The sequence below is a fragment of the Strongyloides ratti genome, scaffold srae_chrx_scaffold0000003 (genome assembly GCF_001040885.1).
Source record: "Strongyloides ratti genome assembly S_ratti_ED321, scaffold srae_chrx_scaffold0000003".
Classification (NCBI taxonomy): Eukaryota; Metazoa; Nematoda; class Chromadorea; order Rhabditida; family Strongyloididae; genus Strongyloides; species Strongyloides ratti.
Genome location: NW_020171511.1, coordinates 351,392 through 369,042, shown reverse-complemented (window position 1 = coordinate 369,042; position 17,651 = coordinate 351,392). Strand labels below are relative to the sequence as shown.

The window sequence follows — 17,651 nt, the reverse complement described above, 5'->3', positions numbered from 1 at the left end:
ACATATACTTAGTAAAATAAAAACTTTCAAAATTGTTTGTTCATCCATTAAATATTGAAAGTTCTCCTTTTATTAACCATAAATATAGTAAATATTATTTTTCTTTTCTAAGTAAAATAGTTTGATTCAGAAAATATATATCTACATATATATTGTTATGATAAAACAATACTATTTTATATAAAAGCATCATAATATTATCGTGGGATTTAATTTTATAATATTTATATTAACTCTTTTTTAAAATACGTCGTCAATGAAATAATTTTTCAATTAAGCTTCATTTCTTAGATCCTTAGAGATGTACAAATATATGAATATTCTTTTATTATAACTTACTTTTGTGTTTCTAATATATATATTGTATCATAATACAATTACTAAATAATATTGTAAAGAAGCATTAATAAGTTTATCTTCGAAAAGTATATTACACAGTCCATTCTTATTATATAATGTTATATTCTTATTCCAGATGAAAAGCATTATAATAATTATAATATAATATATTCTGATTTATTCGATAACTAATACTATTTTATTGTAACATAAAAAATAAAAAATAACATTAATTTATATCTAAATTATTTTCTTTCTTTTTTTTTCTATCATTTGAATTAAATTAAATTTATTGTAGTTTATTTTTTTATTTAAAATAAGTTAACAATATAAAAGTAAATTAAAATGTTTTTTTTTTCTAATAATGTTCATTATTCACATAAAATTTCTATTTTAGTGTCGAAAGGCAAACACAGTTGATATAAACCTAATTATGAAACTCAAAAGTAGGATATTTATAAGTGCCTTTGATACGATAAACAGATTCAAGTTAAAACTCATATAGCCATCTGTCGTTTCAGTAGAACATTTTATCTTTAAATTAGAATATAGATTTTACTTACTTTTATAATCTTGATTAAGATATGTCCTTGATATTGTATATAGTTGTCACTAACCGAAAATCTTTGCATGAATTTTTACTAGGTAAAATGGAAAGGGAGAGCCTATCAAATTGGCTCGTAAATATGTGATTTATTAATGACTATATCTTTTTGTAGAATACCTTTCAAAATATCATATAATATCATTTATTTTTAATGTTATTTATCTTACTATTATATATATATATATATTTATTATTTCTTTAATTTATAAATAATATTCATACCTATTTTATATTACACTTTCTACAACTCTTTTTTATTTTTTTATATAACTTTTTATATCATATACAAAAAAAAAATTAATTATTCTACAAATTATTATACTATTATAACATTTAAATTATTAATTCATATTATATATCTTTAATAACAAAAAAAAAATTTTTTTTTTTTTGATAAAACATGTCTTCTACTTATTGTTGGAATAATTTACATATTAAACATAATTTATATTCATGTATAATTAATAACCACAAATTGAAAATGTTGTAATAATTATTTTAAGTAGAAACCATTGTATTATAAATAAACAATCATCAACATTATCATTTTTCATTTCATAATTGGATTGTATGCAAATTTAAAAATTTATGAAATAAATTGTCACTTGTATTTAGCTCAAATTTAAGCTTTTCCTATCTTTTCATCTTTTTTTTTTGTTAAATTGCGGCTGTTTAAAAGTAAATACACTTCACAGCATGAAATTAATGCCATTTATAAAAATAAAAAGAGAAAATTTATATATATAAAACAGTTCCTTTTGTATTTTATATTTTTATCCCTTTTTTTTTTGATTATAATCATTAGTAATGTTTAACTATATATTTTATATGTCTAATTTAAGTAAAAAGTTTTCCTATAATTTATCAAAATATATAATATATAGAAAATAATATATTTCTTTATTTTTAACCTAAAATTTGTTATAATATATGTTAGGTTTTCTTAATATCATATCAATAACTATCATATAAAAGTATTAAATAATGAATTTGACAATTATACAATGTACTTTATAAACACCAATCATCCATAAATATATTCTTGGTTCAGTCATCCCTCACTTAATATACTAATATATTTTTCAAAAATTAATTTATAATATCACATTCATTTAATTTTTATGACTTTTTATATATAAGGTCACTTCAACATGTAAAATATTCCTTCTCTTTTCATCTTAATTATATCTTTTTACCACGGTTTCTTTTTTTTTTAACAATATACAAAAGAAAAAAAAAATATTAAACATGCTTTTGATTTGGACAGCTATTTTTGTTTTACTATTTGTTTAATATAATCTATAGTCATATTTTTTAATAGTTCTTTTCTACTATTACTATTCAATAATATTTGTTTTATTCATATATTATATTATCGGTTCCTTTGTAATCATTTTTTAATATAAATCATTATTGGTAAAATCAATGTTACCATACATTCTCCTTGATATTAATACTATCTTCTTACATCCAATTGATTCATCTATATATATATATATAAAAAAAAACAAAATTTATAATGAAATGATGAATAAAAAGGTGCAAATTATGATTTTCTTAACCACTTATATATTTATCTATAGGTCTGTTCTATCTTAAGTATAGAAATGTTGCAAGGTGTACTAAGTGATTGGGCTGATTATTGTATGCTTTTAAATGACACATACACAACACGCTATTTTTATATATACTAACAAAACCGACCTTATTCTTAAAAGTGCCAATTTAGACGTTTATTGTGCACCTGGATTGCATCCTATAGAAACATCTATGTCATTATAAATATAATATAATCTATTACTTTTTTTAAAACAAATGTTATGTTACTATAATATTTTAAGATTATCTTTATATAAATAAAAAAAAATGAATGTTCTCTTCATATTACATAAGATAATTTTACTTTTTAAATCTTATTTTTTTTTTTTTTAATATATTTTTTCTAAATATTATTTTTTTTTTCTTTGTCATAAATATTTAGAGTTAAGATTATTATTAAAAAAAAATATCATAATAAATATTATTTATGGTAATATAGATATCTATAAATATATGTTTATATATATACATTATCATTAATTATCATAATTATTAATTAAAAATTATAAATTGTATATTTATTTTTTATTTTTAATTATAATTATTTTAAACTATAAGACTAAGAATATTATTCATTGAAAAAAAAAATATATATTTACATTTAAAAATTTTTTTTTTTTCTAATTGATATTATAAATAGAAATATTATATATAGGTATAGAGATACATTATATCTTTATTTACAGTTTTTTTTCTATTTTATTCTATTTTAATTTATGTATATTCATCATTATTCAATTCTTTTTATACATGGTTGGCTTAATATGACAAAAGTCCAATATAAGGCAATACTTATAATATTTCTCATTATTGTTTGCGCGAACTTCTTAACTATTTTCATTACATGTGAACTAAACAGTAATATAAAAGTTTGAGTGGATTTATGTAAGATTTATAATTGTATTCATTATTATATTATATGTATATAAAAGGATATGCTAACTATTCTATGTCCATATTTAAAAATGTTCCTTTTTATTTATCATCCTTAAAATCAATTAAAAATTAGCTTTATCTTTTGTTAAAATTTATTCATAATAACATTTCTTTTATCTTACATTTACTTTTATCCATTCTTATTTATCTTTATATCCAACTTTTTAATTTATATTTATCATTGATTTTCACAAATAATTTTTTTTCCTTTTTAAATATATATATTATTTTACTTTTTTTTTTTCCATATTTATTTTATTCCTTATTTATTTGTTATTTTAATTATTAGAATGCTTTGTAATTTTTTTTTTTACAATATTTATTTTATTGATCAATTCTATTAGATAATTTTTTTTTTAAATATTTCTTTTTCTATTCTTGTAATCATTATAAAAAAAATTTTTTTTTTATATATTATATTAATAAAATATATATCCATAAACAAAATTTTTGTTGACATTTTTATCATCTTTTATATATTATATAAACAATTGATTATAGTTACGAAACAATTACATTTTTCTTTTATAAGTATATTTATTTTAAAAAAAAAATATTAAATTTTTTTTAGATTCAATTTAGTAACATCCATAAAAATTGCCTTAATTAAAAAAAGTAATGCAAAAATTGAATTATTTATATTATAACTATATCTATAACATTTAAAAGTAATAACTGAAAAATAAAAGTTTATTTTTTTTATTTGTATATAAAATAAATAATCATTAACTATTGGGGAATGATAGGTTGTTCATATAAAATTTTATTTCTTTTTTTGTTGCTATTTTTAAAAAAAGTTTATACTGGAAGGAATGATGTATATAAAGGTTTGTCATAATATTAATATAAAAATATATATTTTTTTTTTTACTTAAAATAAATAAAATATTTTATTTATTAATAGTAGAATATTTTAATTATATTATTTATTATTTTAATTATAGTACCACCTGAACCAGAGGATGTTAAAGTGGAAGCAATTAATGCTACAACAGTCCATATTACATGGAAAGCTCCATCATCATATAGTGGTGTCATATTAGGATATAATGTTTATAAGGAAAAACTTTTTAATGGGGAACCTGTTGATAATAAATTGCATAAGGCTATTTCTGTTTATCCAAAAGAGGTAATTTATTATTTTTAAAAATAATTAAATATTCTTCATTTTACTATCTATTTCAGCAATTAAGTGCTATAATAACAGATTTAGAACCAAACACAGAATATTTATTTAGAGTTAATGCAGAAAATAAATTTGGGGATGGGGAACATTCAAATCCTGTAAAAATAATGATGAATGGTTTGCGTAAGTTTATTATATATTTGAATATATTATTATTATTATTAATTATATTTTTATACTTTATTAATTAATTTTAATTTATTCTATTATATATATAAAATTTTTTTTTTATGTCTATATATAATATATTACTTTCTTTTTAGCACCATCCGCACCAATTATTCAATCACTTAGTTTAATAAAAGAAAAACCTCCTTTGACGGCACGTATTGAATGGTTACCACCAAAAGAAACTTATGGTAAAAGTATTATAAAATATTATTTATGGTATCGTCCAGATATTCATACTGAATTGAGTAGAATTGAAGTATCAGGAGATGAAAGATCAATTGAAATAAAAGATCTTATAATGTTTCGTGAATATACATTTATTTTAGCTGCAGCAACAGTTGATGGTATTGGTGCTAATACAACTGAATCATTATCAACTCCAGCTGGTATTCCATCATCATCCCCATTAAATGTTCGTTATGATATTGTTAGGGGAAAAATAATATTTGCATGGGATCCTCCTCCACTTGACCAACAAAATGGAAATATAACATATTATAGGGCATCTCTAACATCTGATTCAAAAAGACCATTAGTTAAAAATGTAAGTGATCATAAAGAATATTAAATAAATTTTCATGAAATAGGATTAAACTTTAGAATATATAATATAAAAATAATGAAGTTTGAGTACTATAATAAAGAGAAGAATATATATATATATATAAATCTTGAAATAGTGTCAAATTGTCATCATGACTATTATGAGTTAATTTTTGTTGTCCTCACAATAATATAATATACATATACATATATATTTATATGTATATAATATATTGTCAATTGAAAATATAAAGATGTACGTTAATGTGACTAAAAAATTTTTGTGGTTGTTATTTACTTTTAAGTCAACATTTTTAAAAAGTCTTCTTTATCTTTTAATATTTTTTCCATTATGTCAGTTAGTTAATCTTTAGGCTACTACTATATAAAAAGATTTAAGATTTTGGGAAACATTTTATTTTTAATTAGCTATTTAACCAAAATTAAACAAAGTTATATAACGTAGAAAATATTTAAGAAACCATGAATATATTTAAAGTATATTATTTATTACTTTAACTATATATTTTCTTCATCTTTTTTTTTTATTATAAAAAATTTTAAATTATATTATATATATATATATTATAAAAAAGATACAATTCTTATAAAAAAAAAAAGTTATATATTATATATGTATATAAAATATTTCTTTTATATTTATTATATTTTTTTTTATAGGTTACTGAAGGAACATCGATTGCCTTGGCAATGCCGGTTAAAAGCACATCTACTTTTAAAGTAGCAGCAGCAACAATGAGCGGATTAGGGCCTGAATCTCCAGGACTTATTATCTATCCAGATGCATCAGGTAAATAAAAAAAAATAATAAAATAAAATAAAAATTATATATGTAAATATTTTTATATTAATAAGTATAAAATTATTTATAAAAAGGGTAACAGTATCATATATACATTAACATGAGTATGATAAATTAGATGTCGTAAAAAAGATGAAAAAAAAAATATTGATATTGACATTATTTTTAATTGAAATAATATATCTTTATATTAAAAAGTGATTTAAATATCTTTATGACATGTCAAATTGTAAGTCAACTCTTCAAAATTAAAAATTTTTAGCTTATGATGTGCTTATTCAAGTGTAATATATTAACTGTCTAAATGCCAACAAACATGATAAAGGTACATTAAAATTTTTATTTTTCTATTTTATTTCTTTACATGTTAAATATGTATTTAATTTTATCAAATATATATAAAGCTACAAGCAAATATATAATTTATAACATTCAATTAAATTAAATGTTAACTTCTTTTTAAATGGTTATAAAAAATTTTTTTTTCATTATTATACCCTGTTGTTAATCTTAGAAATAATGAATATTCTTATAAAATAATTATATATACATATGTTTTATATAAAACACCTTAATAATTAAAATTTGAATTTCTCTGAAGACTTATATTTTTTTATTATCTTAAATGTCCATGAAATTATTATAATCTTTAAGTTATAAAATTTAATTAAAATATATTTTTGAGGTCATCAAAATTGACTAGCAACTATAAAGTTAAGTATTCTTTATAGATAAGACTTCTTTTTTTTTCTGTAAAGTGTTTCATACCTCAATTTACTATATATGTATATTTATATATATATAAGTTGATAAGATTTAATAATATAAATTCTATATTTCTATTTCTATTTCTTTAAAATATTATTATATAATATTCTTTAAACAAATTTTATATAATTTTTTTTTATTATTTCATTTTGATTTTATTTGATTTAGGCAATTATAAAAAAAAAAATTCTAAATAATTTACCATTTTTATTTTTTTTTTCTACTTTATTTTGTCATTTTGTTATATAATTTCAAAAATTATTAGCTTTCATTTTTATAAATCTCATATATTAATATAATGATATTACTTTAGTTAATTATTATTTCTACTTTACTTCTGAAATTAATCGTTTTTATTTATAAATTCAAATTGTTACCATTTCCTGTCATTTATATCAAACAACTTTTTTATTTTTATAATTAATGATTATAATATAAATATATGCAGATTAATAATAATATTTTTTAAAATAAAATTTATTCTTGAGTTATAAATTTTACATTCATTTTTATATATTATTATTAAAGATTCTTACTTCATTATAATAAATAAAAATGTCTACATATGTAAATGAAGAAATAAAAACAACAACTGAAGTTATTTCTACTACTAATGATAATAATATTAATAATATTACTAATCTTTTTATTTCACCAAAAAAATGTGAAGATCAAATGGTTTTAAAATTTGATGAACTTGTTAATCAGTTATCTTCTGGATGGAGATATCATGTATCAAATACCAAGGGCATTAAAGATTCATGGCATAATTTTGAATTATTTTATAAAGATATATGTAGTTATACACTTGGTCTGTTTAATAATTCTTTTTTATATTAATATTTTAACATGATATTAATTGAATATGTAGCAATTTTCTTTAAAATATTTTTTTAAAGTTGATTGTAGTTGATAAACTGCTGTCAATATGTTTAATTGGATGTATATATATATATTTTTTATTCCCATATTTTTATAGAATAATGTGCTATTATATATATATATATAATATCTATTTTATAACTGTATTATTTTTTATTTCTCTCAACAGTAAAGTAGATATTTTTATCACTCTAAATAAGGAGGACTTAAACTTAACACTATCTTTTTGTGAGTTAAAATAAATGACATTGTGACTAATTCATTAATTCACTTGAGAAATCTATCCTATCTTATTTAGAAATAAAGTTAACTTCTACAAAATAACATTTATTTAAATGTTTTTTTTAATTTAATATATATATATATATCTACTAAAAATGACTTTATTATATTTAATAATATGGTTAAGTATATATTTTCCTGTTTTTAATTTTACTGATTTGCCTATTCATGTTTTTTCTATAAAAAATTATGGACAAAAAAATAAAAATCGGGTTATTGAGAATAATCGTAGACATTATTATCAAATGAGAAAAAAAAGTATGGTAGAATTTAATTTTGGCCATACTGATAATTTTATGCCACCAGGTTTGTTGGCTAAAGTCAAATATATATTTAGTTAACTATCTTTTATAATATTTAGAGAGAAAAAATTTATCATTAGATGATTATAGTTGGTGGAATAGTGCTGATATTTATAATCAAATATTTCATCAAACATATCCAGGACCTTTATATCCAATAATCGAAGATAATAATATAAAAGAAGAATATAATTCTTCTAATGACAAATTTTCAATATATGGTAAAAAAAATATTTTTAATATTTTTAAAAGGAAATTATAAAAATATTCTTAAGTTTTATGATATTTAAATACTTGTCTTTTTTTTTTATCATAAATTCATGCAATATATAATTGGTTTTTCTATTAAATAGCTTAGGATAAAAAATAATTACCATGATATTTTAGGTTTTTAACAACGAAATAGTATAAAATAATATTTTGAGATATTGATATATCCATAACTTATCATATAAAGTTTTCTTCCATTATACTTTTTAGTAGTCTCTTTTTGTTATTATAATAATATTGTTATTTCCATGTGACAACATATTCAAATATTGGTGGTACAATTATAAAAAAAAAAAAAACTTTTTTTTTTTACAACTAATTTTATATAATATTTAATTAAAAGTAAAATACTTTTTTTACATATGTATTTTTTATAACAAATATATAAGTATATTTATTTACTCATATTCTATAAAATCATATAAATATTTTTAATATAAAAATATGCAACAAGAAAATATTTTTACAGCAGTTATAAAGTCATTATTAGATGGTAACATTAAGTTTAATCTTATAATTAAAAAATTTTTCACTCTACGACATTTAATTTATTAAATAAAATTAAAAAAAAAAAAGATTTACTATAAATAGAGTAAAATTAAATATAAATTAATGTAATTAAATTTTTATTATTTACTTATATTTTAGCTTCTGTTAATGCACCAACAAATGTCAAAGTACAAGCAACTAGCAATTCTTCTGTTGTCGTCATATGGGATTATGATGATAAGAATTTTGATTCGGGAGCAGATGGATTTGTTATTAAATATATTCATGAACCATCATTAAGGGGTCCACATCATGATGTTGAAAGATGGAGGTCTGTTTCAATAATGGATTCAAAAGCAAGATATTTTGAGGTTGGACAACTTACTGCTCATAAACCATATGCATTTTGTGTATTAACAGTAAAACAAAGTGTATGTTTATTATAATTATTTTTTTTTAATAATTATTTTATCTTTTTTTTTTAGAGACAAGGACCATGTTCTGATCCTCCAGTTACAATTGAACAATTAAAACCACTTTTTATTCCAACAAATTTGCGTATTGAATATAAAACAAGTAATTCTGTTTCATTAAGATGGGATTATTTTGGACCTAATGATATTGAATTTTATGTAAATCGTACAAGTAGAAAATCATACTTAGATCATAATTTAAAACCACAAGAAATGGTATCACCAGGAATAAGAAAAATATTAAAAGGAAATGATAGAAGTCTTTTATGGGATAATTTACGCCCACACATGGAACATACATTTAAAGTAGGAGTCATACACAAAGATATTTACTATTGGCCAAGAGAAATAATTGTTCAAACAGACAACACTGGACCACCTTTTGTAGATAAGCCAGAATTTGTTGAGTCCAAATCTCCCACAACAATGAATGTAAGATTAAAGTGTGCTAGTGAAGAGTATGGCCCAATAAGTCACTATTGGATTATTGTTGTACCAAGCAATTATACCCAAGACAATGTTAACAATCTCGATTCACAAACTTTAAAATATCATTCAGAAACATTAAAAGGACAGTTAAATAGAGATGGATATAATTCTCAAACAACTAGTAATGTTATTAAAAAAGTTAGACGCCAAAGTAAAGTTAAGGATAGTATTATATCGATAACAGATAACCAAAATATTATTAAAAGAGTTACTAGATATTCTGGTGGTGCATTGCCTACTGTTCCTTATGTTACTGCTGGTATTTCAGCACAAAGAATGCAAATCATGCAAAAAGAACAAGAATTATTTACTATTGGTGATGGAAAAATTTATGAAGGTTTTGAAAATTTTCCACTTCATCCATCTTCAAAATATAAATTAATGATGAGATCTTTTGCTAAAGAAATTGAAGGCAAAAAAACATTTTCACAACGTGCTCCTATGAATCAACCTAGAGCTAAAAAATATGCTGATTCTATGTTAACAAATGAATTTTCTACTTCATCATCTTTATTAGATCGTTCTTCACGTCATTCTAGTTTATGGTTATTAGGACCATTAATTGCTATGATTATTATTTGTATTATTCTTGGTATGCTTGTTATATGGTGGTGGAAATTTAGTAAAAAAAATGTATCACATTGTGGTAATCGTCATGGTTCTATAACAAAAGTTGCATTAACTGATTCTGGAAAAGGTATAATGCCTAATGAAACATCAAAACTTCTTTTAGGAACTGATCCATATGGAAGACCAATTATAAATGCTTATGATGTACCACCAAATCATAATGCTCAATGCAATATGGGTGTCATGGAATCTAGTTTAATTGATGTTAATTCATCCTCACAACAATGTGATAATATGAATGTTGGATATAAAATTTCTAATGGACATGTACCAACAATGTATGGTTCACATGATAATTATCAAGATCTTCCTATGCCAATGCCTTTATTATCTGATTCTGCCACTGTTATTGGACGTCACAATATTTCTAGAGCACCTATACCTATTTCAGAATTAGCATCACAAATAGATCGTCTTAAATTAAATGGTAATCAATTATTTACTCAAGAATATGAAAGTATTGAAAATACATGTAATTTTACATGGGAACATTCAAATATGCAATATAATAAAAATAAAAATAGATATGCAAATGTTGTTGCATATGATCATTCTCGTGTTATTTTATCAACAATTAATGGTATACCAGGTTCTGATTATATAAATGCAAATTATATTGATGGATATGATAAACCAAAAGCATATATTGCAACACAAGGTCCACTTCCTGAAACTTTTAATGATTTTTGGAGAATGGTATGGGAAGAAAAATCAATGACTATAGTTATGTTAACAAAATTAGAAGAAATGAATAGAATTAAATGTGATCAATATTGGCCATCAAGAGGATCACAAATATATGGAAGTATTCGTGTTACAATTTTAGATACACTTGAATTAGCACATTATATAATAAGAACTTTTAGAATTGAACATTTAATAGAAAAAGAAATAAGAGATATTCGTCAAATGCAATATACATCATGGCCTGATCATGGTGTACCTGATCATACAACACCATTTTTAATGTTTTTAAAACGTGTCAAAACATTAAATCATCATGATGCAGGTCCTATTATTTCACATTGTTCTGCAGGTATTGGAAGAACAGGAGCATTTATTGTAATTGATTGTATGCTTGAACGTTTACGTTATGATAATACAGTTGATATATATGAATGTGTTTGTAATTTACGATCACAACGATGTTATATGGTTCAAACAGATGATCAATATATTTTTATTCATGATGCTGTTCTTGATGCCGTTCAATCAGGATCTACAGAAGTTCCTGCATCTAAATTATTCCCACACATTCAAGTATTAATGCAACTTCATCCATTAGATCAAGTTTCTGGTATGGAACTTGAATTTAGAACATTATCATCTTTAAGAATAACAAATTCAAATTTTGATGTTGCTACATTACCAATTAATAGATCAAAAAATAGAAATAGTGTTGTAATTCCTTATGATTCAACTCGTGTTATTTTAAAAATGATATCTGGAATTGAAGGTTCTGATTATATTAATGCTAATTGGATTGATGGTTATAGGCAACGTAAGGCATATATAGCAACACAATCACCATTACAACATACAACAAATGATTTTTGGAGAATGTTATGGGAAACAGAATCATCAGTTATTGTTATGTTAACAAAATTAAAAGAATTAAGAGTAGAAAAATGTTATGAATATTGGCCTTCAGAAAAAAGTTTTCAATATGGTTATTTGGTTGTTGAACCTATTGCTGAATATAACATGCAACATTATATATTAAGAGAATTTAAGATGAATGATACACAATCAGGAAATTATAAAACAATAAGACATTTTCAATATATGGATTGGCCAGAACATGGTGTACCAGAGTCAGCTGAAATGTTTTTAGAATTTGTTCAACAAATTCATAATACTTGTATACAATTTGGAATAGATGGACCTATAACTGTTCATGATCATTTAGGAGCTGGAAGAGCTGGAGTATTTATTGCTGTTTCTATTATTATAGATCGTATGAAGTTAGAACATGTTGTTGATGTATTTACAACTGTAAAATTATTACGAATAGATAGACCTATGATGGTTCAGGAAAAGGAAGAATATAATTTTTGTTATCAAGCTGCATTTGAATTTTTACAAACATTTGAGAATCCATATTTAATATAACATATATTTTAAAAGGTGATTCATTCTTATCACAGATCGCAATTAAAAAATTGTGAAAAGATTACTTTTTACAATATATTAAAAATAAAAAAGAAAAAGCCTTTTTTTTATAATAGGTTAATTTTCAAAAAAAAAAAAAGAAAAGAAAAGAAGATAAATAAATAGTCTCTCTATGATTCTTTGCCAGCATCAAACAATTTCACAATAATAATTATATCAACGGGTACTTATATTCAATTTTTTCAATTTTTATGAGTTTAATTCTTAAATTACATTATCTTTATAAATATGCAAAATATCATTGATAAAATAAAAAAATTTTTTTAAATATTTTAATTTTAATTAAATATTTTTAACATAAATAAGAAATATTTTTAAAATGAAAGAAAAAAAAAGTTTAAAGAAATGTAATATTTATGTTTGTGTAAAAAGAAAAAAAAATGAAGAAAAAATGTTTAAAAATTAAAGGTGGTATATTCTAATGACATTTTTTTCTTCAAAAATATTTTGTCGAATTGGTAAATAAATAGCAATATATTAAATAAAAAGGCTTTGATGAATATATTTTCTAATTAATTAATTAATTAGACAAATAAATTTTTTTTAACAAAATAATTGTTTTAGTTAACATTTTTATTTTGATAAGTAAATAATTTATAAAAAGTACAATTATTAATTTACCTTGTATTAATTTTATATTATTCAAGTTACTTATATAAAAATATATATTGATTAATTAATTAAAAATTATATATTTTAATTAACTAAAATGATTATAAGATATAATTTCATTAATTAATCATTTTTATTTATGATAAAATTATTTTATAAAGATTGAAATTTTCATTAAGAAAATCTACACTTTTTAAATATAGTGTCAATAGATTGCCTATAAATTTATCGTTATAAAAATATTTCATATCTATTTTAAAATAACTATCTTACATTTTTTCATTTTTAATATTAATATCATTATATTTTTTTTTTCCTGTTTTTAAAATGAGAGAAAGATGATAAACTAGTAGCTAAATAAATTTATTTTTTAGTATCTTTTTTAATAGCAATTATTTTTTTGCAGTTTAAAGAATGGCTTTAAGATCAGGAGTATTGAAAATTAATTCATTGAAAAGGAAACTTTTTATACTGGGAGAAAAATCTTTAAAGACAGGATTACAATATGAGATACCTGAGGAGAGAAGAGAAAAAATATACAATGAAAATATTGATTCTTCTACAATTTTATGTAATAAAAATTTTGTTAAAAAAGAATATCTAAAAAAACCAGAATTAATTATTTTTGATAAAGATGGAACATTAATTTGTTTTCATGCTATGTGGGTACCTTGGGTTATTGGTTATGTTGAAAGAATTGAAAAATTTTCTGGATTATATTTATCTTCTGATTTATATAAAAAATTAGGTTTTTGTAAAAAAACAAGAAAAGTAATTCCAGGTTTGTTAGCAGAAGGAACTATGAGACAAATTAAGAATGCTGTATTAGATGTTTTAAGTATTTATGGAATGTCAAAAGAAGAAAGTGAAAAAATTATTAAAAAAGTATCCCAAATAATGAATGAAGAACAAAAAAATGATAAATTTATTAAAGAAGTAACAAATATTCATCGATTATTTAATATCCTTAAAAATGATAATATTAAAATAGCTATCTGTACATCTGATTCAAGAAAAAATACAATTCATACATTATCATTTTTAGGTGTAACGCATTTTATTGACTTTATTAGTTGTGGTGATGATATTGGAAATATCCCTAAACCAGATCCAAGTAATGCTTTAAAAATTTGTTCATATTTAAATGTTTCTCCCTCTAAAGCAATTATGGTTGGAGATACTCTTACAGATTTAAAAATGGCACATTTAGCCAAACTGGGTGGTAGTGTAGGTGTATTAACAGGGGTTGGAAATTACTCGTTACTATATCCTTATTCTAAATTATTGGTAAGATAAATGTAAATATTTTAAAATATAAATAATAATAATTCTTATAGGTAAATGATGTATCCCAAATTCCAATGTATTTTATATAAAAAAAATATGCAATTATAGATGTCAAACTATTATCTATCAACAAAATAAATACATATATTTATTTATAAAAATAATTTTTTTTATAATATAATAATTTTTATTTTACTTTAATTATGCTATTTTATTTTTAATAATATGCTAACTCATATAACTACTTTAAAAAAAATAATATGCTAATGAAAGTATTCATTATTTAACAATTTTTTTACGTCTGATGTAAACTGTAATTTGTATTTTAAATTATTATAAATTACGATAAAAAAAAAAATTATTTATGGATAAAAAAAAATACTTTTCTTATAATGAACTCATTTATTTTAAAATAACCACATCAAAGTTAATCTTTAAAAAAAATGAATATAAATTTATTTATATATACTATTGTGTGTGTATTGTGGAAAATATTGTTTCAAATGGATTACAATGGATTACAATGTATATTTTGTTATATAAAAGTTTTTTCAATAAAAAGTTTTATTCAGATTGTCAAAAGCGTTGCATTTTCCTTTTACATTGCGTTAATTGGAGAAGTAAATTTTATGCTATAAGGAATTGAAAATAAAAAAGATGTTTTTTTTTAAAAAAATTGTATCATTAATAATAAGTTGATCGCTTTCCAAGTGATTGACCAGCTAATACATCAAAATAGCGCCGTGGTTGCCCAGAAAAGTCGTCATTTCTTTTTCCAATTGAATCCATAAAAGGATTAATTGCTCTTTTGAGTTTCTAAATTTAAATAGAATAAAAGATATTTTAGTAACTTACAATAGTTTCTAAATGATGTGGTTCGTAAAACATATCTTCCAAATAATAAGGAATAGAATTGCAAGTGATAGCAAAGCATGCAACAAACATTACGAAAATGTTTAATAAAATTTTTGAATTCATTTTTGTTGGCAGGAAAAATGATAGTGATTTTATCAAAATAAAGAAATTGCCTTTTTTCAGTATATTTATACTATCGTCCATTGAAAGGCGGGTAATGAGTATTTTTTAGTATAAAAGAAAAAAGTCATGAATAATTCAAAATGGACTTTTAACAAAAACTGAATAATTTCTTAAATTTAAATTTTTTTTTTCTCTCTTTTCAAATTAACTTCACGAAAATGAATTAGCTTGGGAATCACATTAGTAAACCGTCTTTAATTAACTTTTTATAAGATGTTAATTTAATTGAAAGTATTCAATAAAAGGAAATACATTAACTAGCAAAAAAAATAAAATTAGTGATATAAACTTGATTTTATATTCATTTTTTGACAGTTTCAAGTGCCACATTATCTAAAATTACGATTATTTTAAAGATAAAATAACTAAAAAATTCTAATTTTATAGATGATAATTTTAAGAAATAGTGATTTATATTTATATATTCTCTATAAAATTAAAAATCTTTTAAAAGCTTTTTTATAAATATAATCTTTAAATAATAATATTATATTCATAAGTGTAGGCTTAATAACACTTGATTGCATTATGTCATAATAAATATTTCGTACTAATTATCATAAGTAAAAGTGAAACATAATTTATAAATTTTTTTTTCAAATTTTTTATTAAAACTTTTTTCTTTAAGTTACAAAAAGGAATAGAGATAGATAAAAAAAAGGTTGAAAATCATAACAAATTAATTAAAAACAATTTATTTACACTTTATTTATGAATAAATTAATTGTTTTAATAATTATAAAAATATAGTTTATGTTACATTATACTTTTTTTTTATTCATTTCACTAAAAAAAATGATGCTGAAATTTATTTTAAACAAAATGATGGCTTATATAATCAAATATATTTTTTTTTGCAGCTAACATTATAAATGATCTTAGCACGAATTGATATTTATCAAATTTTGGAAATTTAACATCAGCTAAAATATATTATTACATAATAACATTTTGTCTTAAGATACGATTTTTTTATAAATTAATACTTTATATTGTGTATTTTTTCATTTATTTTTAAAAACTATATTAGTTATCATCTTTAAAAAGTAGTTTATTAGGAATATTATTATATTTCTTGTTATTGTTACATAGTTTTAAGTTAAAAATTAAGAATGTTTATTATTATATTTAATTTAAAATGTTTAATTTTATCGTTTAATATAAAAATAATAATTTATATAATTGATAAAATGAATAAAATATGATTTATTTGAATTATTTTTTTTTTTAATTTATATAATTTTTGTTTGTTTTTCTTTTAAAATAATATAATTTCTTTATAAAAAAAAGTATATATATATTTAATATATAAATTTTTTTAAAATAATTTTACAGATACGTATGCTAATATTTAATTTAAAAAAATTGCTCAATAAAAATGACATTTTGTACCATTTTTATAATAGATTTAATTAAATCAAATCATTTTAAATGGTTTAAATTCAAAAAATAATTATTGTTTATTAAAATGTTCATAATAGACAAATATGGTGTTTTGTTTATTAAAAAATTTTTTTGTCAAAAGGCTGCGGAACTTATTTGCCTCATATTATTAATATATTTATATAGTATTTATTATTATTATAAACAATACAGGAATCAACATATTTAATGACAAAGTGAAATGATAACTTTTAAAAATATTATATTTTATTATCAATTTTAAAACACTTTTAATTTATATTTCTTGATTATTATAAGTAACTTTAATCAACTTTATGTCTTATATTATAAGAAGATGCAGAAAAATGTT

The 17,651-nt window shown here is 20.6% G+C and overlaps 3 protein-coding genes across 3 annotated transcripts; 2 read left to right on the top strand and 1 right to left on the bottom strand.

The window, feature by feature from the left end:
• Positions 1-4,220: 4,220 nt before the first annotated feature.
• Positions 4,221-12,901, top strand: SRAE_X000189400 (Receptor-type tyrosine-protein phosphatase delta; the record flags this gene model as incomplete). Its single annotated transcript, XM_024654107.1, has 7 exons — positions 4,221-4,308; positions 4,426-4,610; positions 4,667-4,790; positions 4,931-5,382; positions 6,063-6,192; positions 9,357-9,628; positions 9,683-12,901. 7 exons carry the CDS (start codon positions 4,221-4,223, stop codon positions 12,899-12,901), a joined length of 4,470 nt encoding a protein of 1,489 aa, XP_024499364.1.
• A 1,086-nt stretch (positions 12,902-13,987) lies between these two features.
• SRAE_X000189300 (HAD hydrolase, subfamily IA and HAD-like domain-containing protein) lies at positions 13,988-14,949 on the top strand (the record flags this gene model as incomplete). The annotated part of the gene is made up of 2 exons (XM_024654096.1): positions 13,988-14,860; positions 14,911-14,949. The coding sequence occupies 2 exons, from the start codon at positions 13,988-13,990 to the stop codon at positions 14,947-14,949; spliced, it is 912 nt and encodes a 303-aa protein (XP_024499363.1).
• Positions 14,950-15,544: 595 nt separating this feature from the next.
• On the bottom strand, positions 15,545-15,805 carry SRAE_X000189200 (Hypothetical protein; the record flags this gene model as incomplete). Its single annotated transcript, XM_024654085.1, has 2 exons — positions 15,545-15,676; positions 15,716-15,805. 2 exons carry the CDS (start codon positions 15,803-15,805, stop codon positions 15,545-15,547), a joined length of 222 nt encoding a protein of 73 aa, XP_024499362.1.
• Between the last annotated feature and the right edge of the window lie 1,846 nt (positions 15,806-17,651).